The sequence below is a fragment of the Oryctolagus cuniculus genome, chromosome 13 (assembly GCF_964237555.1).
Source record: "Oryctolagus cuniculus chromosome 13, mOryCun1.1, whole genome shotgun sequence".
NCBI classification, from domain to species: domain Eukaryota; kingdom Metazoa; phylum Chordata; class Mammalia; order Lagomorpha; family Leporidae; genus Oryctolagus; species Oryctolagus cuniculus.
Window position 1 is genome coordinate 18,317,279 of NC_091444.1, and position 25,860 is coordinate 18,343,138.

The window sequence follows — 25,860 nt, forward strand, 5'->3', positions numbered from 1 at the left end:
CCATTGTGGCCATTTGGAGAGTGAACTAGCAGATGGAAGAACTCTCTCTATATATACCTCTGCCTCTCTGTAACTCTGCTTTTCAAATAAATAAATCAATCTTAAAAAGAAAAAAAATGGGGCTGGCACTGTGGCGTGGTGGGTTGAGGCCCTGGCCTGCAGCGCTGGCATCCCATATGGGTGCCAGTTCACGTCCCGGCTGCTCCTTTTCCAATCCCGCTCTCTGCTATGTCCTGGGAAAAGTGATGGAAGATGGGCTAGGTCTCTGGGCCCCTGTACCCACATGGGAGACCTAAAAAAAGTTCCTGGCTCCTGGCTTCCAATCAGCTCAGCTCTGGCCATTACAGTCATTTAGGGAGAGAACCAGCGGAATGGAAGATGTCTTCCTCTCTCTGGCTCTACCTCTCTGTAACTCTTGTCTTTCAAATAAATAAAATAATTCTTTCAAAAAAAAATAAAGAATCTTCTTCATGTTGGCCTGGAAGGATCTTTCCTCGCACTGTACACTTACTCTTGCTTAGCAACTGTAGTTTCTTAAAATACTGCAGATAGTATGATTTTCTATATATGGGTTGTGCCTTGCACTGGCCCAGGCTGTGTAATCCATCTTAGGAACAAAGTTTCTTTTGGCATCTTCCTTTTATGGACTCTGTTAGTTTAGGTCATGCTGTTGCCAGGGAAATCTCAGCAATCAAAGCTCACATGTATTCCTTTGAGACCCTGTAATTTTTGGACCCGATGTCCCCTTACATCAGTGAATTCTGTTTTAATCAGAATTTTTTTTGATAGAATAAATTGACCTCAAGGTATCTATTTCCACATCCAAAGATGTAGAAAGTTTATACAGCTACTGAGGAGAGCATAGTTAACCTTTGACTGTACTTTCTTCTGATTTCTTCCTCTGCCAACAGCTCCTGTAGTGACGCAGCAACCTGTGACCTTACGTCTTTTTGTTGGACAGGCACTGATGAGCTTGACTCTCTGCTGGAACTCTTTGTGTGTATGATTATAGAAGATAATGCGTTCCATTAAGGATCATTTATGAAGTATGGGAAAGTGTAAAGCAGTGGTTCTCAAAAATAGTGGTTACATTTCAGGAAGGTGTACAATTCATAGGGCACCTCAGGGGACAAAGTAATGATGGGAGGGACTAATCTTTTTCCTTCTTTTGAAGGAGCAGTTCTATAAATTCAGTCACCATGCAAATTGAGGGAAAATTGTACTTAGTTTTACTCATCCCTGGCAGCAGTGACACTTGTATCATGATGACATTATACAATACTATAATTATATTCCACAGGTCAGCATTTGACCTCTGCCTTCACAATGATTCTACAATGTATTCAGAATCACTTCGGGTAGTGTTACTGACTCAAGAATTAACACATTATGGGCCGGCCCCGCGGCTCACTAGGCTAATCCTCTGCCTGCGGCACCGGCACCCCGGGTTCTAGTCCCCGTCAGGGCACCGGATTCTGTCCCAGTTGCCGCAGCAGCCATTGGAGGGTGAACCAACGGTAAAAGGAAAACCTTTCTCTCTCTTGTCTCTCTCTCTCACTGTCCACTCTGCCTGTCCAATAAATAAATAAATAAATAAATAAATAAAAAAGATTAACACATTATGGAGCTGGTGCTGTGGCATTGTAGGTTAAGCTGACACCCGCATCCCATGTGGGTGGTACTTGTTCAAGTCCCAGTTGCTCCAATTCCAATGCAGCTCCCTGCTAATGTGCCTGGAAAAGCAGCAGAGGATGGCCCAAGTGCTTGAGCACCTACACCCATGTGGGAGAACCTGGAGTATGCTCCTGGCTCCTGGCTTCACCCTGACCCAACCCTGGCCATTATGGCCATTTGGGGAGTGAGCCAGCAGACGGAAAACTTCTCTTTCTCTTCTTCTCCTTCTCCCTCTTTGTAACTCTAGCTTTGAAATAAATAAATAAAAAGAATTAACACATTAAAGTACATATTTTATTATAAATTACTTTTATTTTTTATATTGTTATTTTTATGAATTTAGATAAATTTTACTTAGCTTACTTTTTAATTTGTGGAGGAGAGATAGAAACATAGAGCATGAACTCATATCTGCTGGTTCACTTTCCCAGATGCCCAAAATGGCCAGAGTTAGACTAGGGCCAGAGCCATGAGCCAGGAAGACAAGCCAGGTCTCTCTGCGGGGACAGGAACACAACTACGGGAGCGAGGAGCTGGAGCTGCGAATCCAACCCAGGTGCTCCAGTGTGTGATACAGGCATCTTAACCGCGAAGCGGAACACCTGCCTGCTCTCTAGCTAAGTCTGATATCAACGAGTTTCATTTCAGGATGGTAAAGGGTGGGGGTATTTAAAAATGCTTGTAAATTGGAGACTGTTTCTGTTATATAGGGTAAGAAAAGACTCCATAACCATGCTATTCAGAAGAAATTGTTAACATTTTTACTGGTGTTTGTCTAAGTTTTCTTTTTTGAAAAAAGAAAATGTATTCAAAACCAACTAATGATATTCTTGGAAAAGGATCATTTTCAATTTGTGCATTCCTAGGACCCCATCATTGCCATGATGACAATTTCATAAGGTTGTCTTCAAAGCACTTGGGTTCAACTCTTTTATCAAAGTACAGTCCCATGATGACTTTGATCATAGAGAGCCTCCAGGAATAATTGTTCCTTTTTCAACTGGAGTCTAAGGGTTACCTTGGTTACAAGAGTATTCATTTCTTCTGTTGATAGCATGGCTAGAGAGTCTTAACCATGGCTTAGGCTTAGCTAATGTTAGAGTTCTAGCCCCATGATTGGGGTAGAAGGCTTACTGTGGGATTTGAAGCCCCTTTTCAGCAAATGGAGTGTTTATAGATTTGCCCCAGCAGGAATGTTGAGCTTGAGGCACTAGCAGATGTTGTCTATAAAAGTGTTATTTTGGCAAGACCTAAAACTAGTAGGATAGTTAGAGTGAAAATGTAAAGGTGAAAGTTTACAACCTACCAATTTTCAGTTTTCAATCAAGTAAGTTCAAGAATCAGCTAGCATCCATTAATGACATGAATCTATTCACAGAGAAACGATAGTTTTGTATCAAAATATGATCCTGTAAGGTATATACTCATAAATATGCACAAGGATATACCTTAATTAGTGTGTGCTTTTAAAACTAGGGTTTTTTTAAATTATTTTTTGTCTTTCTTTCTTTCTTTTTTTTTTTTTTTTTACTGTTTTTGCATGCTGAACTTCTTACACATTGAACTGCTCTAGTGTTATGTTATTGCCAGGAAAGGGGGGATATTTTTAAGTCCTTTAGCAAATTAGTGGCTCAAACTAAAATACAGATGATCTTGGAGCTTATAGTTCTTTTCATACTTCTGAAATTTTTTTCAGGTAATAGAAGCATTTTAACAGGAAAATATTACATGTTGGGTATTATATCACCAAATAGTTTGTACTTTAAGATGGTGTTTCCCTAAGAGTTGGGGGACTTTCAAAAGTGATATTCCACACTGGTGAGTCATATCACTGTCTCTGGTGACTGAGTGCCAAGTTTCTTGTTTCCCAAGAGTCCAGTGTAGGCTGCTGTGAAGATAAATGCCCAGCATTTCTGAGACCTGAAGAGAGGGCAGATATGTGTGCCTGCTGCCCAGCAGTTCCGTTAGGGAAGGACAGACACAGCAGGGTCGGCCTGGTCTTCATCTTTGGCATATTAGAGCTTGAAGTCAAGGTCAGCAAACTTCTCATGTGATGAGCCTGACAGGAAATATTTTCTACACAGTCTGTTGCAATTTCTCAACTCTGCTGTTATACTTAGGAAAGCAGCCCTAGACAATATGTAAATAAATGAACGTTGCTATATTCAAATAAAACTTTATTTATAAAAGCAGGCCCAGACAGTTTTCTGGTCTGTGCTCTAAGATACTGCTCCAAAAAGCGTTTGTTGACGTCAGTGTGACTCTAAATGTCAGTTTTCTTTCACCCAAGTGCTTCTCGGGCGGCTCAGTGTTTTCTCAAGTGCCCTGGTTCTTTGTTGTCATCTATAGTTTGTAAGGCAAGGGGAATCTGGCTGGGGGAATGCGTGTTTGTTTGTCCTCACTGGAGAAAGCATCAATAGCTTTTGGACGTGCAACAGGAAGCAGACTGTTAAACTTTCTGAATGACAGTGTAAAGGTAGTTATTCCCAAGTCATCTTGAATGTTTCTCTGTTCTGTTTCTCCTCTGAGCATAAAGTCTGAAACAGGTGTCTGTTGCTCCCCCTCTTCGTGGAGGAACGACACAAGACCCTGCGCTGTTCTTTTGTCTGCTCGGCCCTCCCCGGGTTTGCTGCTGGTTCTTCCCGGGTTGGCTACCGTCCCTTCCACCTCCGTGGAAGGGCGGTTCCCCCTAGCCACTTTCCCCACTTCCGCAGGGGAGTGGCACACCACCGGCCGGCTCTCTCCGGGGCTGCTCAGGTGTTCCTTCAGATGTTCCTCTTAGATGTTCCTGGTGCATGTTGTCTCTCTCCTCCTTTATAGTCCTCTTCCGCCAATCCCAACTCTGCTACCCACACGCCAAGTACGCTGCTCTCCTGCAATCAGGAGCAGGTCCTACAGTTTATTGGTTGAACTGGAGGCAGCTGTGTAGAAGCTGTTTCCTCCTCTCCCAGCGCCATATTGTGGGAGAGCAGATGCATAGAATAAGTCTTAATTCCAGTAACTTAGTCTAGTCCGAGTTGCTCCCAGTTGCTCCCCACAGGTGTCCTAGTGTGTCCTCTGTTTTTCCCATCTGATCCTGTTCCTTGTTACCTTCCAATGACCTGTCTCTGAGAGTAGCTAAAATTACAGTTGGGGAATATACCATCACTTGATACCTGAGAAATCTTGACATTAATTGGCCAGCACTGTGGCACAGTAAGTTAATCCTCTGCCTGTGGCGCTGGCATCCCTTATGGGCACCAGTTCTAGTCCCGGCTGCCCCTCTTCCAATGCAGCTCTCTGCTATGGTTTGGGAAAGCAGTGGAAGATGGCCCAAGTCCTTGGGCTCCTGCACCCATGTGAGAGACCAGGAGGAAGTACCTGGCTCCTGGCTTCAGATCAGAGCAGCTCCGGCTGTTGTGGCCATCTGGGGAGTGAACCAACAGAAGGAAGACCTTTCTCTCTGTCTCACCCTCTCACTGTCTGTAACTCTACCTCTCAAGTAAATAAATAAAATCTTAAAAAAAAAAAAAAAAGAAAAAAAGAAATCTTGACGTTAAGCAAGATTGCCTTTAAGGTTCACAGGGACTCAGAGGTGCCTGTCAGAAGATTGTTAGTTGCTGGTTGTCACTTGAATTCTGAGTCAGGAGTACATTATGGAATTTATTAGTCTCTTTGCCGTGTCAGCTCTCTGCCTACTGAACACATGCAAGAAGAACTTTGTAAAAGGGGGTGACGGAAATCGTCAAAACTTCTACTGTGTCCTTGCTTGAAATGGTTGTTACAATGTGTGGATTTTGGGAAAGGGGAGCTGAAATCCTGATTTTTCAACAACTTTCAGGAAAAAAAGTGATGAAACTTGATGTCACTAAAGTGAATAGTGAAGACTCATAAGTTGTGAGAATTGTGTATCAGTTGGCACAATTATCTCATGACCAGGAAACAAAATAAGATTCTTTCTCAAGAAGAAGGAGAGTATACCCACCGTGTGTGGCATGTTGTCAGAGAAGGCCTCTTCTAGGTTTTATCAGATGTTTCATCTAGTCTAGTGTGAGCATTTCTAGTGAAACATTATTTGGGCATCCTGCAGATCCTTTCTGGGGTGCTTGACTCAGATCTAAGGGCACTTGTGGTTCCAGGTAGCCAGCAAGCTGAGCCATTCTCAGTAGCAACAGCCTAATGGGGGGAAGCTTCTATAGTAGGCTCCCTCAGGCTTGTGAGTTAGAGTCACTGAGGTCATCTGTTTGTGGTGTAGTGGGTGAAGCCACCACCTGCAGTGCTGGCATCCCATATGGGCACTGGTTCAAGTCCCGGCTATGCCACCTCCGATCCAGCTCTCTGCTATGGCCTGGGAAAGCAATAGAAAATGGCCCAAATCCTTGGGTCCCTGCACACGCGTGGGAGACCTGGGAGAAGCTCCTGGCTTTGGATCAGCGCAGCTCTGGCTGTTGTGGCCAATTGGGGAGTGAACCAGCGGATGGAAGACCGCTCTCTCTCTCTGCATCTCCTTCTCTCTCTGTGTAACTCTGTCTTTCAAATAAATAAATAAATTTTCAGGCCTCTCAGGATTCTGAACTAGAAGGAGACACGGTAGTGGAGAGTGGAAAGCCTAGAAATCTGTATTATTAAAGTCCCCGATGTGATCTTTGAGGATAAAAAATAAAACTCAGCAGGATTTTCTATTTTACTGGATGTGGATGGTAAAGCATAGAATCTAGGTGGTTGAGAAGTACACTGAGTTCTAGAAATAGCATTGGCTTTGAAGCCAAAGACCAAGGTTCAAAGCTGGTTCCATCTCTTAGCAATTGTATCACCTTGGAAAAGCAATTTGTCATCTCTGAACTCTGTGAGTTCTTTAATCTGTAAAAATGAGATTAGTGACCCTATTTTGTAGTCTTGTTATGAGGAACAGCAAGCAATAGTAATGTATTTAAACTGATAATCAAATAAAAGCAAACGACAGGTATGATAGTATTTTGGCCAGTCTATTTCCTCCATTCTGAGCCTTCACATAAATTATTTCCATTCCCAAGATTCCCCCTCTTCTTGTTTTACTACCCCTTCTTTCCCACCTCCTTTAGTAAACACATGTTCATATTTAGGTTATGTTCCACCTCCTCCAAGAAGCCTTTCTTTGACTCTTCCCCATCTCAGACTAGATTTCCCTTGCTACTCTAAATTTATCTTTAATATACAATGATAATCATATAATCATATAATGTTGTATTTGACAATTAATTATTTAAAGGTGGAGTCTGTTTCTTGTTAATTATTTTACTCTTAGTATCTAGCAGAGTAACTGGTAAATCTTTAAAGATTTGTCTGTGGGGCTGGCACTGTGGTGTAACAGGTTAGGCCAGTAGCTGTTCTGGCTACTCCATTTCTAATCTAGCTCGCTGCTAACATGCATGTTAGCAGGCCCCTGTACCCACATGGGACACCCAGAGGAAGCTCCTGACTCTTGGCTTCAGATCAGCCCAGCTCTGGCCTTTGCGGCCATTTGAGGAGTACATCGCAGATGGGAGATATCTTTCCTTCTCTCTAACTCTGCCTTTTAAATGAAGAAATCTAGGAAGGAAGGAAGGAAGGAAAGGAAGGAAGGAATATTTACTTGTTTGAAAGGCAGAGCAAGAGAGAGAGAGATTATCTTGTATCTACTAGTTCACCCTCACCCCTCAAATGGCTGTAACTGCCATGTGTGGGCCAGGCTGAAGCCAGGAGCTGGGAACTCCATCCTGGTCTCCCATATGGCTGCGTCTCAAGTGCTTGTGCCAGGTTTTGCCTTCCCAGGCACATTAGCAGGAAGCTGGATTAGAAGTATAGTAACGAGGACACAAACCAGCACTCCACCATGGGATGCCATCACCACAAGCCACAATGTAAGCACTGCACCATAACACCAGCCCCATACCTAGTATTTGTATGTTTCCTATGAATATTTGGAGGACAGTTCAGTCAATGACTTTCGTTTCTCTGATGATGATGAATGGGGGTAATTTACCAATAATGAGATTGGGAATTCAGGAAGAAGAACATATTTGAGATTGAAGATAATGATTTTGCTTTTGGATATGCTGAATTTGAGGTACTTACCAAACATAGGAAAGCGAATGTGCTATATGCAGTCAAGTATAGGACCTGAAGTATAGGGACGTCCCAGGGCCAGGGATAATGATTTAGAAGGTATCAGCCTGATGCTGGTCATTTTAAAGTATGAAAAAAAATAGCATGCTCTAAGTTTAATGTGGAAGAGAAGTGATTCTCACTTTTTTTGTTCCCAGTATTCTGAGGGATATGAAGCATTTATGTGACTGATTCACTGTTAAAATGATTCTGAAGCTGGGGGGATGGTGAAGGGAGCTCACTCCCCAGGAGGGGTCTGCAGAATGGTGTACTGCTAGGGGCAGCCACTGTGGTGAAAAAGAAGAGCAGAAGCTGAGGTCGGCGACCTGGGCAAACCAGCCTTTCAGACGATGGATGAGACTGAGGAAGAAGAGCATCCCCCATACAAGGCAATGAAAAGTCTCAAGGACACTATCTGACAGAAACTATGTAGCTCACGCACAAAGGGGTATGTCACTGGGAATTCTGTCTGTTGAACCTGGCCTGGCATCAGGCGTGGCTAAATCTGGGGAGTTTAAACTTTATCAGCAGGGCTCTCTCTGCTGCCTTCTTTGCATAGACCATAAAGGAAGAGACTGTCTATCCTAGTGTCCATCTATCTAATTGACCTTGCTAGAGTCAGGTCCTTGACCTCATTTCTGTAGCCAGAGATTCCATAAGACTGAGGTAGAGAGGCAGTGAAGCAGAGTGGTTCAGAGCCTGAATTCTAAGCCAGGTTGAGTTCAGATCCCTGCTCTTTGGCTCGGGCAGATTGTGTACTCTTCCTATGCCTTAGTTTCTGCAGTTCAAAAACAGGCAAATCATAGTCCTTATCACATAAATCCTTTCTGTAGATGAGAAGACATAGGAAGTGGACAGAACAGTGTCTGTCATGTAATAAATGCTCAATAAATGCCTGCTGCCTTGGTGATGCTAGTGAGTGGTGTGGCAGTGGAATGATGAAGAAGGAGCAGGAACAGTTACCACTTGCTATAGGGACAGGGTTAGGAGAGGGCAACTACGTTGGTAGAAAATAGAGATTCTGTTACCAAAGGAAGTGCAAGTGGGATCTGCATTTGGTGCAGCATTAGGATACCACTTGGAATGCCCAAACCCTTTGTCAGAGCACCTGAGTTTGAGTCCCAGGTCTACTTCCCACTAATGCATTCTGGGAAGCAGCAGGTTATGACTCAAGAACTCGGATTCCCGCCAATCATGTGGGAGACTGAGATGCAGTTCCCAGCTCCTGGCTTCTGCCTGGCCCAGCCCTGGCTGTTGTGGGCATTTAGAGTGAACCTGGAAATGGAAGGTCTCTCTCTCTCAATCTCTCTCAATCTCTCTCAATCAATCTCTCTCTCTCTCTCTCTCTCTCATGTCTCTCTACCTTTCAAAAAAAAATTTTTTAAGTTCTTTTAAGAAAATAAAGAGGGGAAGAGATAAAGTAGTAGAAAGACAAGCTGTAGCGAGCAGCAGTCATCTGTTGTCACATCCAGTACCCTCCAGAGCTGCAGTACCCAGGGGTCTGGCAAAAGGAGAAATTGCTGACTTGTTAGAGCAGTCTGGTGGGCTGGGCTCTGGAGCCGCAAAAGAGGAAGACCTCTTTGTGACTCATCTGCATTTAGAGACTTTGATGGATTTTCTGGGGTTGATGGTCTTTGATTAGTAGCCATTGGCTTAATGGGCAGAACTCCAAGACATTTTGCTGTAGGGGAAAAAAAACAAACACAGGAGTTGAGACGGATCTAATCGTGTCATTTGGCGCACTGTGGTGACTGACTGCTTCTGTGCTGGACTCTGGATTGCTTCCCCTTTGCAGTCCCCGTCCTGCACTTCTGCTTTCTCTCCTTGTTGAGACAGACAGACGATAGGTCAACATTCTTGTGAGAACAGATAGACACAGGTCGGCATCCTTGCCTATGCCCGCAAGGATAGCTTGAAGGCATGAAAAGCAATTATACTTCTGCCCCCAAGGAGCATTCGCCACCTGTATGCTAACAGTGATGAAAGGAGCTGGTTCCTGGATTCATGAGTGAGGTGTGAGTGTCAGTATCTGGCAGGTTCTCAGTACTGAGTGTTGCCTAAAACTCCCTTTTTTCTGACGGTGTGTCTGCCTTTTCTCTGTCTAGCTTACTGGTTCACAGAAGGCATTCAAAGAGAAAGCCTAATTCAGAATTGGCCAAATTCTTCAAAGTCACCCCACAATTACCTTAGCTGAAGAAGTGCTCACTGAATGCAGTTGTGGGACACAACTCCAGGTTAATCCAGAATGGCTTCCTAAAAGACAGGTTTGAGCTTAAGTGTTACAGAAACCTGTTCTTCCCAGCTGTCCCTCACTCCATTTATATCATTACTCCAGAAAAATTTCATCAATAAATCAAAACTATATAAAACAGACCTTCAGAAAGTTCATGGAGAATGTGTATTATGAAAAACCTATGGATTTCAAAATTTTTGCACCAAAATAAACTTATTTAATTCCATTTTCCATAAATTTTAAAATTAATCTTGTATGAGAAAAAGTCAGGAACTAAGAGTTCTAGTTTACGTCTTTACCAGTTGCTGTGACCCAAGCTTGCTCTGTGAATAATCTGTTCCAGCTGTATATTTCAGGTTAGTTCCTTAAAATTTCTTCCAGAATTTATTTCCTAAAAATAGTCATTTTTTTTTACTACAACCAACAACTGAGCTTCAAGTAATGAATCTGATTTAGATAGTAATGATTATTAGAAAGATATTTCAAAATAGCTAATAAACATAAGAGAAAGTGTACAAACTCACTAACATTCAATTCTCTATAATGAAGTAGGTTTTTAACACTAATCCTAATAAACAGTGCCTTTGAAAATAAAATACCCAATTTAGATGAGAATATTGAATTGAGAATACAGCCTTTTCATATTTGCTGTTAAGAATGCAAATTAATAATTCCTTTTTGGGAAACAAATTGCCAAACTATGAAAAGCTCCAAATTATTTGATACAGAATTTCCCCTTATGGAAACCTATTTCTAGGGAAGAATCCTAAATATAAAATACAGAAAGCTGTGTGCACAGAAATTTTCATCACGGGGTATGTGTGAGTTCTACAAACATTTAGTCAGTCATCCAACAGATGCTTGATTTCCTACTATGTGGAAGACAGTTGGGCCCTATTGAACAAAACACAGTCTGTTTAGCTGTTTACAATAATGGAAATTTGGAAGCACTCTTAAGTGTCCAATAATCTGGCAGTAGTTCAGTACACTGTGACTCATCCACGCAGTGGATACTATGAATCATAGTTTGTCCTACTGTTCCCGCATTTGGGAATGTTTTCTTGGAATACAGTAAAAGGTAACAATCAAAAATGAGTTACGGGTGCGCGTTGTAGCACAGCAGGTTAAATCACTGCTTGGGACACCTTTATCCCCTTAGAGGTGCTGGTTTGGATCCCAGTTACTCCACACTCCCAATCCAGTTCCCTGCTAATAGGCCTGGGAGGCAGCAGGTTATGGCTCAGAGCACTCGGGCTCCTGCCACCCACGCGGGAGACCTGGATGGAGCTCCTAGCTCCTGGCTTTGGCCTGGCCCAGCCCCAGTGTAGTGGGCATTTAGGGAGTAAACTAACAGATAGATCTTTCTTTCTGTCTCTCCTTCTCTTTGAAAGTTATTCTGCCTTTCAAATAAAACTTAAAAAAAAAAAAAAAAAACAAGCAAACAAAAAAAAAACATGAGTTACAAAGATAGCATAACAACCTGGAAAATACTTACAATAAGCTGTCACTGAATTATAGGTATGGTTACGCCATGGGAGCAGGGGCAGTTTGAGGATACCCAGGCCCAGTAGGAAGACCCAAGGGAAGGTCACCAAAGGACTAATGGTGACTGTGTTGCCGTGCTGAGACTAAACATGGCTTTTTTTTTTCTCTTTCCCTATTTTCCAATTTTTCTTTAATGAACCCTTTTTGCTTGTGTGTGTGTGTGTGTGTGTGTGTGTATTTTTTTTCCCGCAAATGCTTTGGTGACACACACTTACAAAAGGGGAAAGTTTACGTGAAAGTGAGGACTGTTGAGTGACCTTTTCATGGGTCAGATGGGAATTCTGTCAGAGAGCTCTTCCGACAGACTGTCTGTTTCAGCAGCGCTGGGAGGATTCAGTAGTGAATAGCAGTCTGCTGGACACCACCCCTAATGTTGAGTCCACATGATAGCGATGCCTCTCAGGCTGTGCCTCACATGTAGCAATGCAGACGGTAAGGTGCCTGTCAGTGAGTGTTGTTCTTTAGAAACTGTGTCTTTGAGATATCATTTGAAGACTGCTTGGGATTATGGCTGTCTGCATACTAACTATCCATCTTTTGGAACCCGCTTGGTTTTTATTGCATTGTAGCAAAACTAAAAGTTCATGTAAAGTTCATTTTGACCCATGGCCAAAGCTCTGAGCAGTTCTGAGGTTTCTTCTTGAGTTCTTACCATCTCAACCCAGTTTTTAATCCACTCTTCCTTCTGTTCAGGAGAGCTCTAGCATTAGCCTTTTCTTCCTTATTGTCGTCCCAATGTTTCTATTCATATTCAACTTCTACTTGTACAAACTTGACAGTGTGCAGGGCCCCGTCTCTCACATCCTGCAGCTTGGCAGCATGTTGCTTCGTTTTGTCTCTATCTGCACTTTGGCCAGGTCACTCTGAGATTTATTATTATTATCTTCTCAGCTGTTAGCGATAGACATGCTTGTAGAAAAGACATCGTGGCCTTTGTTGTGTCTGGGGCTTGTGTGTAGAGTTTGTTTGGATCTGGGTTGGTTTGCTTTTTCTGTTTAAACCTTAGATTGTGTCTCTACATAGAAACTTCATCCAGCTACCAGGCTGCGCTTCTGCAGTGCAGTGATCAAACAAAATCATCAATCTGGTGATTCTGGCTTCTATTTGGCTTGAAGGCTGATTTCAGGAAGGCATGGTTTTCTTCCTTTGCGTGACTTATTTGCTCAGCAGATGGGAGAGTGGAAGACTTGGCCTACTTAAAAAGTATTAAGCTGTTGAGGTCTTCTAAAGAAAATCTTTTCTGGAAGGTCCTTTAGAAGCTATTTAGCCCAGCTCCCTTATTTTACAGATGAAAAACCTGGGGCCCAGAAGGAAGACATGGCTTAACCTAGGCTGTACAGTGACTTAGTGGGAGAGAATGCACTGGAATAGTTCTGCGTTCCCAGTCCAGCATTCTTTCCATGTGCTGCTGGCTGTCTTCCCGGTGCGGGAGAGCAGGTTGGTGCTGACCGCAGGGCCCTGCTGACTGCAGTGGCTCATCCTGGCGCTGTGGGAAGCACCGCCGTCTCTGCTTACTCTGATTCCGTTTTTGGGAAGCAGTACTAGAGTTTCTATAGAAGATTCATAATAAAATCTGCAATTTTCCCCAGTTTCTTACCTTTTTTTTTTTAAAGATTTCTTTTCTATTTATTTGAAAGACAGAGTTACAGAGAGAGAGAGGTAGAGACAGAGAGTGAGGTCTTCCATCTGGTGGTTCACTCCCCAAATGGTGGCAATGGCAGGAGCTGGGCCAGGCCGAAACCAGAAGCCAGGAGCTTATTCAGGGTCTCCCACGTGAATGTAGGGGCCCAAGGACTTGGGCCATCTTCCACGGCTTTCCCAGGCCATAGCAGAGAGCTGGACTGGAAGAGGAGCATCCGGGACTCGAACCGGCGTCCATATGGGATGCTGGCACCACAGGCAGATGCTTAACCTACTGCAGGAAGCACCAGTCCCCTAAGTTGCCTCTTCTAACTTCACTGTTTCTCTCCTGTGTGGCCTGCAAAGAAACTGTGAAGAAGGAAAGTACGTAAATTATTTGCATAAAGAGGCAGCTTTTCACTAGTGTTTGCCTTTTTAAACTGTTGCTAAATTTAAATTTAATTTCAAAACACTTAATTCATGAACCAGTTCCCGGGACTGGTTTGCAGAATGATTTTCTGTTTTGTGTGCGGTTTTTGGTTTTTTTTGTTTGTTTGTTTGTTTATTTGTTTGTTTTGACAGGCAGAGTTAGACAGTGAGAGAGAGAAAGACAGAGAGAAAGTTCTTCCTTGCGTTGGTTCACTCCCCAAATGGCTGGCACACTGTGGCCGATCTGAAGCCAGGAGCCAGGTGCTTTTTCCTGGTCTCCCATGCAGGTGCAGGGCCCAAGCACTTGGACCATCCTCCACTGCCTTCCTGGGCCGCAGCAGAGAGCTGGCCTGGAAGAGGAGCAACCAGGACAGAATCCGGCGCCCCGAGCAGGACTAGAACCTGGGGTGCGGGCGCCGCAGGCGGAGGATTAGCCTAGTGAGCCATGGTTTCGGCTGCAGAATGATTTTCTTAAAGGGCTTTTGTGTGCTCCTACCCTGAAGTGAGTTTGTGAGATGTAGCCTTTTGTGACTCCAGGTCATGACTGTGTCAGTGTGTGAGAGTAAGATTGAGAGCATTTTGTGTGCTAGTAAAAGCTGCTTTGAGCTACATGCTGAGCAGCTTGTAGATCTTGTCACGCATCCCTGTTGCTGCCTCCCACCTCAGCGTGGCACTGTCTCTCCCAACAGCCCACTCAAGTGTACTTTTAGTGAATGTGTTTTGTTGGCCTGTTTTTACCTTTTATTGCTTCTTCTTGAAGAGCGCAGGTCAAAAGCCCTTTATTAAGCTGGAAGAATTGTATGCTTTCTCTGCCCTGCATTTCCTTACTTGTGGGATGAAAGCCAGCTCTTAACTTTGGAATGATTCATTGAAAGAAGTGAGAGTCATTTTGTGGTAGAATCCCCAACACGTCTCCCTCACTCAGGAGCATCTGTGCAGGGGCCAGCATTAGATGTGAGTTGTCAACACTGACAGTCCCCATCCCCAAAGAAGAGGAGAGTTTTCACATCATACAAACCAAAGAGGATTAAACTGGGGAAATGGCCAGGGGAAGGAGTAGGTGCCAAGGAACCTGTTTCCCTCAGGACTTCTCAGTCACCTCCATTCCTTGAGTAGTGTCTGTGGCCCCTCTGGACGCCCAGTAATAAAACAGCTGTATGAATGCACAGAATAGAAGGTAGGTGAAGCACTTGTCAGTTCTCGCCACTTCCGACTTGCTAGTGATGGACTCCTTTAAAAATAGTTTGTTTGATATGAGGTCACAAATTATTTACATGAAATCATAGAATAACAGTGTTTCTTTTTTCCATAACTGATATGTGGTTTATTTATTTTTTTACCCAGAAACCTTTTATTTAAAGTATACAACGTTCATGTATTTCATAGATACAAATTTAGGAACATAATGCTTCTTCCCACCCTGCCCTCCCTCCCACCCACGCTGCCACCCTTCTTCCTCTTCCCTCTCCTATTCCCGTTCTTATTTTTTACTAAGATATATTTTTAATTAACTTTCTAAACATAAGATTAACCCTATACGAAGTAAAGAATGCAACAATAGTATGAAAAAAAAGACTTTCCTCAACAGTCAAGACAGGGGCTGTTCAAAGTCATCACATCTCAAAGTGTCAGTTTCACTTCTGTAGATTACCTTCTAGGTGCTCTATTAGTTACTACAGATCAGGGAGAACATATGGTATTTGTCCTTTTGGGACTGGCTTATTTCACTAAGTATAATGTTTTCCAGTTGCATCCACTTTTTTGCAAACAACAGGATTTTTTTTTTTTTTTGACAGATTGAGTTAGACAGTGAGAGAGAGAGAGAGAGAGAAAGTTCTTCCTTTGCCATTGGTTCACCCCCGAAATGGCTGCTACGGCTGGCGCTGTGCCGATCCGAAGCCAGGAGCCAGGTGCTTTCTCCTGGTCTCCCATGCGGGTGCAGGGCCCAAGCACTTGGGCCATCCTCCACTGCCTTCCCAGGCCACAGCAGAGAGCTGGACTGGAAGAGAAGCAACTGGAACTAGAACCCAGCACCCGTATGGGATGCTGGCATTGCAGGCGGAGGATTAACCAAGTGAGCCACAGCACCAGCCCAGGATTTCATTTTTTTCTTTTTTACTACTGTGTAGTATTCCATGGTGTACATATCTCTTAATTTCTTTATCCAGTCTTCAGTTGACAGACATGTGGGTTGATTCATATCTTAGCTACTATGAATTGAGCTGCAGTAATGGGTTATTAATTTTAGCAGCATGGAGATTATATAGACTTTAAGATTTCCTGTAATCTCTTTGAAGACAGGAACCATATCCTAAAAAGCTTTATATAGCCCTAAGTTACCTTGCATGGAATGAGCACTGTGAGTTGTTAGATGGATTTATGGAAGAGATGTGTCAGTTGATAATAAAAAATAAAAATATTTTCCTGAGACCTTACATTCATAGGCTGGGATATGTTTTTTTTTTTTTAAGTTTTTATTTATTTTATTTGATAGGCAGAGAGAGAGAGAGAGAGATCTTCCATCCACTGGTTCAGTCCCCCCCCCCTCCCCCCACATTGACTGCAACAGCCAGAGCTGGGCCAGACTAAAACCAGAAACCAGGAGCTTCCTCTGAGTCTCCTATGTGGGTGCAGGGGCCCAAGCACTTGGGTCATCTTCTGCTGCTTTCTCAAGCACATTAGCAGGGAGCTGGGTTGGAAGTGGAGCAGCCAGTTCTTGAACCAGCACCACACTGGATGCCAGCATCGCAGGCGGCTTTACCCACAGCTGCGGCACAGGTCCCAGGTGTCGCTCCCCCTCTTCGTGGAGGAATGACACAGGACCCTGCGCTGTTCTTTTGTCTGCTCGGCCCTCCCCGGGTTTGCTGCTGGTTCTTCCCGGGTTGGCTACTATCCCTTCCACCTCCGTGGAAGGGCAGTTCCCCCTGGCCACATTCCCCACTTCCGCAGGGGAGCGGCACACCGCCGGCCGGCTTTCTCGGGGGCTGCACGGGTGTTCCTTCAGCTAGATGTTCCCCTTAGATGTTCCCCGGTGCATGCCGTCTCTCTCCTCCTTTATAGTCCTCCTCCGCCAATCCCAACTCGGCTGCCCACACGCCGAGTACGCTGCTCTCCAATCAGGAGCAAGTCCTACAGTTTATTGGTTGAACTGGAGGCAGCTGTGCGGAAGCTGTTTACTTCTCTCCCAGCGCCATATTGTGGGAGAGCAGATGCACAGAACAAGTCTTAATTCGAGTAACTTAGTCCAGTCCGGGCTGCTCCCCACACCAGGCTGGGAAATGTTTGCTCTGTCCTGGGTAAATATCTGAACTCCTTTTGGAGGTGAGTAGCTCCCTTTACTGACACATACAGCAAGCAGAGTAACAAGTTTTTTCTTTGCACTTAATAATTGTATCATGTTTGATACCCACAATGTAATATGCTTACGGATTCTAAAGACAGAGGTAATGCTACCAATCTCCTCATATGGTAGTGAACATTATTGAGCTTGAATTATCAGGTTATTGGGGGAAACGTGAAACCTTGTTCTTCATTTAGGAAAAATGAGTTGGGATTCCAAGCATTCTTTCCTTGAGATGATAGTCAGTACTCATTGCTCTAGTTAAGGCCCTTAGGTGTCCCTCAAGGACTCTCGGTCCATGCCGTGGGCCACACAAAGTATTTGCAGCAAGTGCTTGAGTAGTCTGGGTGTTTGCATGGTAAAACTGTCAGTCTGATGTTGGAGATGATTTCTTAGAATTATATCAAGCATAATAATAGATCATTCTCCTGGCTTAGAATGGTGTTTATCTGCCAAATCTCAAATTTTGGTTCACAAATAGTAACCTTTTGTAGCATTTTCAGGTTTTACTGATCAAGCAGTATAATATTGGATCAAATTTAGTGCAAAGGGCCAGTTTGACAGTTCAGCATAGACTATGCTTCTGTTATGCCAGAGTGAAATCTGCTGTTGCTCTTCTCATCTGTGAAGGACCTGTACCAACTCTTTGTTTTTATAAACATCTTTAAACCTTGCTTTAAAACTTTTTTGTTGTTGTTGACAGGGAGAGTAGACAGTGAGAGAGAGAGAGACAGGGAGAAAGGTCTTCCTTTTTCCGTTGGTTCACCCCCCAAGTGGCCGCTGCAGCCGGTGCGCTGCGGCTGGCGCACTGCGCTGATCCGAAGCCAGGAGCCAGGTGCTTCTCCTGGTCTCCCATGCAGGTGCAGGGCCCAAGCACTGGGGCCATCCTCCACTGCCTTCCCGGGCCACAGCAGAGAGCTGGCCTGGAAGAGGAGCAACCAGGACAGAATCCGGCGCCCCGACTGGGACTAGAACCCTGTGTGCCGGCGCTGCAGGCGGAGGATTAGCCTAGTGAGCTGCAGCGCTGGCCACTTTAAAACTTTTGACCATAGGGGCCAGCGCTGTGGCATAGTAGGTTAAGCCTGCAGTGCCGGCATCCTATATGGGCACCAGTTTGAGTCCCGGCTGCTCCACTTCCTATCCAACTCCCTGCTGATGGCCTGGGAAAGCAATGAAAGATGGCCCAAGGCCTTGGGCCCCTGCACCCACATGGGACCCCTGGAGGAAGCTCCTGGCTCCTGGCCCTGCTCCAACCTTTGCAGCCATCTGGGGAGTGAATCAGCAGATGGAAGATTCCCTCTCTCTCTCCCCCTCTCTCTCTCCCCCCCTCTCTCTCCCCCCCCCTCTCTCCCCCTCTCTCTCTCCCTCTCCCTCTCTCTGTCTGTAATTCTACCTCTCAAATAAATAAATCTTTAAAAAAAAAAACACTTTTGACCATCATTCACACTAAGAAGTGCATTTCACACTGTGACCTAGTATACTTAGAAACATATTCTATTTCATTAAAACAATGGTTTTATGAAAACATACCCTTGCTCTACTTTGTGAAATGCACTCTGACATTTGCTATTCTGTTTCACTCACTGTTCATCTGGTTGGGAGCCACTTAAGTGGTTCATGACCTACTAATGAGCCTCAGCGTGTAGTCACTGTGCCTTCGCCTCGTGACTGCCTGCCGTCAGCAGCAAGCCCAGCTCTTCCATGAACATATAATCTTAGAGCTCTTTGTAATGAGAGGCTTCTTTCAGAATTCTCTGGAGTAGACATCTCTGTCCTCCTTTACAGCCTAGGAAGATAGGAACACTGGAAATTTTTTCTTTTTATTTAGAAACAATTCAAACCTACAGAAATATTTTGTTCTTCACGCAGAAACCAAAATCAAGTTGCACCAGTTGTCTCAATGTCTTTTGTAGCAGAAGGATCCAATCAAGGATCACAAGTTACACCGAGTTTTTGGGTCTTTCTAGTCATTCTTTAACTTTCATGACCGTGATGTTTTTGAAGGTAACAGGGCAGTGGTCTGTGTGCCTCACCTTGAATTTGTCCGTGTGTCCTCATCAGGAGACCCAGTTGATGCATTTTGGGCACTGTGTCACAGGGGTGACATTGCTCTCGCCATCGGTTTGTCTGTTACTGGTAGTGTTGACTTGGATTACTGGAGGAAGATGGTGCCTGCCAGGATTCTCCACAGTAAAGTTCTTTTTCCTCCTATGTGACATATTTTATGAGGTGACATTTTGAGATTATGTAACATATAGTTCCTCATCTACTTTCCCCACTAGTTTTGACATCCATTGATATTTCTTTCTTGGATTGATTTATAAAGATGGCTGTCCAGTGGTGATTTTTTTTCTTTTTTTAAAGATTTTATTTATTTGATAGGTAGAATTTCAGAGAGAGGGAGAGAGAGAGAGAGAGAGAGAGAGAGAGAGAGAGATCTTCCATCTGCTGGTTCACTCCCCAGATGGCCACAATGGCTGTAGCTGAGCTGATTGAAAGCCAGGAGCCAGAAGCTTCTTCCAGGTCTCCCACATGGGTGCAGGGACCCAAGCACTTGGGCCATCTTCTACTGCTTTCCCAGGCCATAGCAGAGAGCTGGATCAGAAGAGGAGCAGCCGAGACTAGAACCAGCACCCATATGGGATTCCAGTCTGCAAGCAGAGGCCTAGCCCGCTACACCACAGTGCCTCTGCATTTAATAGTGTCATTCTACTGTAAGGAAGAGCTTTCTGTCCTCCCCACTGATGTTTTCCATTCATTTTCTATTCATTTATTTATGTAAGTTTAGTTTAGGCTCATGTTTTCCTGTTTTATTCAATGAGCTAAAATTTGTTCTCTCATTATTTTGATGTTTATATAGTCCCAGGTTTAAGATTTGTTTATTTGAAAAGCAGAGTGACAAAGAGAAAGAGAGACAGAGAGAAATCTTCCATCCACTGATTTACTCCCCAAATGGTGGGTTGGGCCAGGCAGAAGCCAGGAGCCAAGAAATCTCTCTGGGTCTCCCACATGGGTGGTAGGGGTCCCAACACTTGGGCCATCATCCACTGTTTTCCCAGAAGCGTTTAACAGTAAGGTGGATAGAAAGCCTGGACTTGAACCAGCACTCCAGTGTGGGATGCGGGCGTCCCAAACAGCAGCTTAACCTTGTGCCACAATGCTGGCCTCAGCTTGGGTTTTTAAGTAGTCTTGTGTGTCCCTATTATTGTTTCAGCACTCTCTTACCTTCTAGCATGAGAGATCCAAGGCTCATTTCACTCCCTGCCCAAGCTCTGGAATTAGCCATTTCTCTAGGGAGCCCCACTCCTTTTCATGGAGGATGGCCCTTAGAAGCAATCGTCTTGTGCTAAATGCTATTGGAATGTTGCTCTGCCCAGGCCCATTCAATGGACAGAGAAAGGAAATACATCCATGCTTGTAGGCACATTTACTTACATATACACACGCCACATACATTTACATATTTAATTATTTTTCTATGTATTAAAATCATGAGTCCATACCAATACCTTCAATTTTTGCATTCTCCCACAGGTTTCATTTTAACTTTCTTTTTTCTCTTTCTCATATTTAAACCTGCTATCTCCAACAGTGAGAAATGTAGTTCCATTATCTCAATGTGTTTACCTACTTGTTCAACTTCCTATATAAAACCAATCCCCTAGCTAGACCAGGCTGCTGCCCTACCACTGTGTCCTCCTCTTATGGCAGTACTCTGCCTTCCAAGAAATAAGGAGGGACCGGTGCTTTGGCGTAGCAGGTAAAGCCACTGTCTGCAGTACCAGCATCCTATATGGGCGCCAGTTTGAAGCCCGGCTACTCCACTTCCAATCCAGCTCTCTGCGATGGCCTGGGAAAGCAGTAGAAGATGGCCCAAGTCCTTGGGCCCCTGTACCCATGTGGGAGACGCGGAGGAAGCTCTTGGCTCCTGGCTTCGGATCAGCCCATCTCTAGCCAATGTGCCCATTTGGGGAGTGAACCAGCAGATGGAGGATCACTCTCTCTGCTTCTGCCTTTGCCTCTCTGTAACTCTGCCTTTCAAATAACTAAATAAATCTTTAAAATAAATAAATCTTTAAAAAAGTATTTTAAAAGAAAGGAAAGTTGGGAAGAGGGAGGAAGGAAGATAGAGTTTTTTCTTAAAGTATTGGAAAAGAAGATTCTTTCAGTTTACATAACCACAGGGAAAATGGATGCATAGAATACAAAAGCTGATGTTTAAGCCCTTTGCTTCAGATTTTCACTCGGGTTCTTCAGCTGTTTTATCAGTGCTTGTGCATATTCACCAAGCACTATGACGTATTGAGCATGAGCACGCACTAGTCACCTCTGGATGGCACATATAGTGTCTGAAGGTCCTTCAGAAAGTTCATGATGAAATTAAAAGGTGCATTTTTCATGAACTTTTTGAAGATCTCTCATGTAATAGACCTCAACATATAGACAACTACACAACTTGTCATTATTATCACCAATTCTGAAGCATGCTAAACAGAATTTATTGATGTCGGAGAACTTGATCATGTAGGGTAGTTAAGCAGGGATATGAATTTCAACCTAGGATGTCTTGCCTGCAAAATCCATACCCCTCCCAAACCATGTGTTCCACATGGTGGTGGAATGCTGGCTGCTTTGAAAATCATCGTAGGTAGCAGGAGCAGGGGGGCATTTTACCAAACAGCAAAATCCCTCTTTTTTTTTTTTAAGATTTTTATTTATTTATTTGAAAGGCAGAAGTTACTCAGAAAGTCAGAGAGAGAGTGGCATTCCATCCGCTGGTTCACTCCCCAAATGGCTGCAATGACTGGAGCTGGGCCAAACCGAAGCCAGGAGCCAGGAGCTTCTTCCAGGTCTCCCATGAGGGAGCAAGAGCCAAGGATTTGGGCCATCTTCAACTTCTTTCCCAGGCCATAGCAGGGAGCTGGATCAGAAGTGGAGCAGCCAGGACTCAAACTGGCGCCCGTATGGGATGCCAGTACTGCAAGCAGTGCATTTACCCGTTACACCACAGTACCAGCCCCCAAACAGCAAAACTTTAAACCCTGGCATTTAATTTTCTTGATTAAAACAACAACAACAAGAAATAGAAGCCATGCAGCTGGTCTATTATTTTCTTTTCTCTAGTGAATTTTGGGAGAGTTGAGCCAGTGGTCAGTGATGGGGATTTATATTGTGAGGCATTTTATTGGCTTGTTTGTGTGCCACCTCAAAAACAGTCACATTCACATGCTGACTACTGGAAGCCTTTATTCAGTTGGATTTAATAACTCCCTGAAGGTCATGGACTTCCGTCTACACTGTCTCACCTAGAAGAAATAATGCAGACATACGCAACCTTCTAGCCCTCTGATCTAGAATGAATTGTTTTCTAAACAGGTGGCTCTTTGCAAAGCTTACCCAAATGGAAATCCATCCCTGAGGTATTTCCTTAGCAGGCTTATTTGATTACCAAATCTTAGTTTGAGAAAGAATATGTTGGCTCATCAATTGAAGAACTTCCTGAGGCAGGAGAGAGAGAGAGAGAGAGAGAGAGAGAGAGAGATTCTTTCTTATGTCAGGTCTCCCTTCGCGCTGACTGCCTTGGAGCAGAATACGTGTGGGATCAGGCAGCCTTCTGCATGGGCATGTGTGTGCCCAAGGCCAGAATGCTATAATTTATGATATGCCAGTGTTGAGAAAAATGTAGATTGTTTTAACCTCTGGATTTCTAATTTGGGAAGGATTCTAGAAATGTGTACTATCTGAAAATTGATTCTCTTTAAAACTGAAAGGAATAAGACTGTGGCCAAGAATATTTTCGGTTTGCTCTTATTTTCACTGGGCTGTACAAGATACTTTCGTTTTTACAGGGGAACCCTGTGAGACAATAAGAAGCAATAAATGTTAACCGAGTTGGGGAAAAATGAATATACAAAAGAACAGATGAATAAAGGAAGAGCTTAGTTTCAGTTTTCTGAAAAATTTATCTCCACTCCTGCATTTCTGACATATTTTTGAGAGTGTCTCAAATACCCAAAATCTTGTTGAAGGATTTGTATTGGTGGATCTTTTCAGATGTGCCTAATCAACCTCAGGCAGTTGTGTTTTGCTCTACTTACTGGCTTTAGATAAGTCATTTAATTTTTCAGAACTTCAGTGTCCTCCTCTATAAGAAAATAGCGTAGAACTACTTTTTGGTGTGGTTGAAGTGCTAGGTTTGTTAAAATACTTTATAAGATAGAGGAGCTTAGCATTGTGGGTACTTCCTAGGAGTACACTTAAGATAGAATGGAGAAGAGGCCACTTCAGTGTCAGTCTTCGAGAGTGAAATCACCAAGTAAACCTGACAGAGACAGGTCAGGAAGTTGATCAGAATTGTTCTTGTGGGGAGCAGCGCTGTGGCGTAGCAGGTTAAGCCTCTGCCTGCATCCCTGCATCCCATATGGCACCAGTTCATGTCTGGCTGCTCCTCTTCCAATCCAGCTCTCTGCTAATGGCCTGGAAAAGTAATAGAAGATGGCCCAAGTGGTTGGGCCCCTGCACCCACATGAGAGACTGGGAGGAAGCTCCTGGCTTTGGATCAGCCCAGGTCTAGTTGTTGCAACCATTTGGGGAGCGAACCAGAGGATGGAAGACCTTTCACTCTCTGTCTCTCCTTCTCACTGTCTGTAACTCTACCTCTCAAATAAATAAAACAAAATAAAATAAAGTAGTCATCTGTATTTCTTTAAAAAAAATTGTTCTTGCTATCCTTTTAAGGAAGAATATAACCCATGACTGTAGGTATGCTACTATTTAGATTAACATCCATTTTTCTTTTCTAAGTGAAGAGGTCTAATAAAGAAAGACTTACTCTTATCAACTGTAGCCATAATACAAGATTCATAGGCCTGAATTAGCAAGATAATTGGACATTTAGACACAGTACATATAAATCAGGCTTGTGGTAAAACTGCTGAGTCTTCTTAAGGAGTTTTTTAGATTGAGAATGAGTCAAGGCTGCTTTAGAAATTCTCTTCCACCTGTATTCATTCCTTAGAGCAACGCTAAGGAGCTGATCACATCCCTTGATTTAATCTCACAAAAATGGCCATAGGGATTAAAAAAAAAAAAAAAAAGACCTTAAGACAGTTGGGGGGAAATTGTGGCATGTTGGGAAGGGCTAACAGAAAAAGCGTGAATTTCCTGCGGAGCAAGGAAGGGCAGGATAGTGTTCCTAAGACCCCTTGGAGAATTGACTTGTTGCTTTGGGGATAAACTTGATGGCTTAGAAAGCATTTGACCCAGAAATGTTGGAGAGGGCGGTGATGACAACACAGTGCGAAAGAGATGTTTTTTTCAAGGCCAATCCAAAATCCGTCAACACCAAGCAAAGAAATTCCTTTCTCTTTAACTCTTAATTTTCCCTGCACTGCTGAATCCTGTAGCCTTGCACTTCCTCTCCTGTTTGTTCTCTCTTCATCTCTGGCCCTTGTTTCTTCCCCTCACCTTTATACCTTTGCCCATCTTGTTCTTCCCTGATTGTGGCATTTCGGGCAGCTCTGATACACTTTGGACTGAGTAAAGTGTGTCGTGCACGGAGTTTCCTGTGTACTGGGTCAGAATTGGGACTTGCTGGCCTTCTTCAATGTGCAGGTTTAATGACATCTCATTAAAATTGAACATCAAAGACCTGCAGGTACTTTAACTGGTGTTTCTGCCTGGGCTTTGTAACTTAAGAGATGCAGAAGTGGAAAAATCGTGTTCTCACACTGAGCAAGAAGCGTTCAGAGAGTCCGCTGTGCAGACTGCTGCTTCTCGAGGCAGTGCGCCCTGCAAGGCTGTGGGGTCTGCCCTCGAGCGGGCCCCCCAAGGGCCTCCCTGTGTTCCTAGAAGCTGGCAGGCTCTCTGCCTCCTACAAGTGGCAACCCAAAATCGGAGTTGAAAGTGAATCTTTGCCCTTGGCTCTTCTCCAGCATTCCTTGCTGAGCGAATAGGGATTTGGAATGTCAGAAAATAGAAGAGGGGAGGGGAAAAGATGTGTGTATGACTCTGAGTGTTTATATGTGAAAGCAGCTTCGTCTGGAGGGCTTTGGGACACGGCTTCCTCAGACTGCTTCCTTCTCATAAACTCTCCGGTCCTTATTTATGCTTTTTTGTTTTTTGTTTTCTTAAGTTGTTTAGCCTGAATTTGTCACAACAGTTCCAAACTCTTGCAGCTCAGAGGAGTCAAGCTAAGAGAAGACAGCATGGTTTCCAGAGCGTTTGTCTTTCTCCCTCAGGATAAAGTGACAGTAGTTGTTCCCAGACTCGTCTCCAGCAGAATCCAAGGTCATCTTTCCTCTGGGATTTAATCTGGTGTCGTCAGGAACCTAGACTCAGATTTTATTGGAGAGCCAGCCTCAGTAAGAAGTGTCCTTTTGGGAGCATCAAGGACTCAAGCTAGGCATAAGAGCTGTTGCTCAGCGTCTCACCCTCTCCTGTAAGCTGCCAGGCCCGAGCACTTGTGGTGGAAGCTGAATCGAAAATATTGATGGAACACGCCTCTCAGATTCTGTTTAACTGTGGACTGGTTCAGAGCTCAAGACTATAATTTACAGGGCGGCGTTTATCCTTTATTTAGTTCTATCCAAAGTCATCTTGCGTCAACTCAAAAGGAGAGATTGTGTGAGGGTAACCTACAGGGACAGCGTCCCAGCTTTGTGTGAAGAATCCAGTGGTTGAGTGTGTCTGTCTGCCTCCTGAGGAGCCATGTCCTCTTTATATACCCGAAGTAAAGAATTCACTCGGAATAGAAAATCTCAGTCTGACTCTCCCCCAGCATCTCCCTCCCCGACCGCCAAGACACTCCGAGTAAGCAGCCTTTTTTACTTCCATGTGTTCACAGCAGTCTCAGAGGTGGAGCGTGTGTGTCTGTGTGACTGGAGGGGCCAGGGGTAGAGCAGAGACATTTCAGAGC

General features: G+C 44.0%; 1 protein-coding gene across 22 annotated transcripts in view; it reads left to right on the forward strand.

Moving 5' to 3' along the window:
• Positions 1-25,860, forward strand: part of PPP1R12B (protein phosphatase 1 regulatory subunit 12B) — a 215,740-nt gene that overhangs the window by 141,137 nt on the left and 48,743 nt on the right. The window contains exons 20-21 of one of the 22 annotated variants that reach the window (XR_011381337.1): positions 912-16,388; positions 16,874-25,711. The exons of 20 other annotated variants lie outside the window; for them this stretch is intronic. Coding sequence is in view for 1 of the 2 variants with exons in the window: in XM_070055092.1 (XP_069911193.1) it covers positions 25,653-25,754 (102 nt within the window). In the remaining variant the exon portion in view is untranslated. Of the gene's footprint in view, positions 1-911; positions 16,389-16,873; positions 25,755-25,860 lie in introns of those variants that run through there. One more of the 22 variants, XM_070055092.1, reaches the window with a different exon arrangement.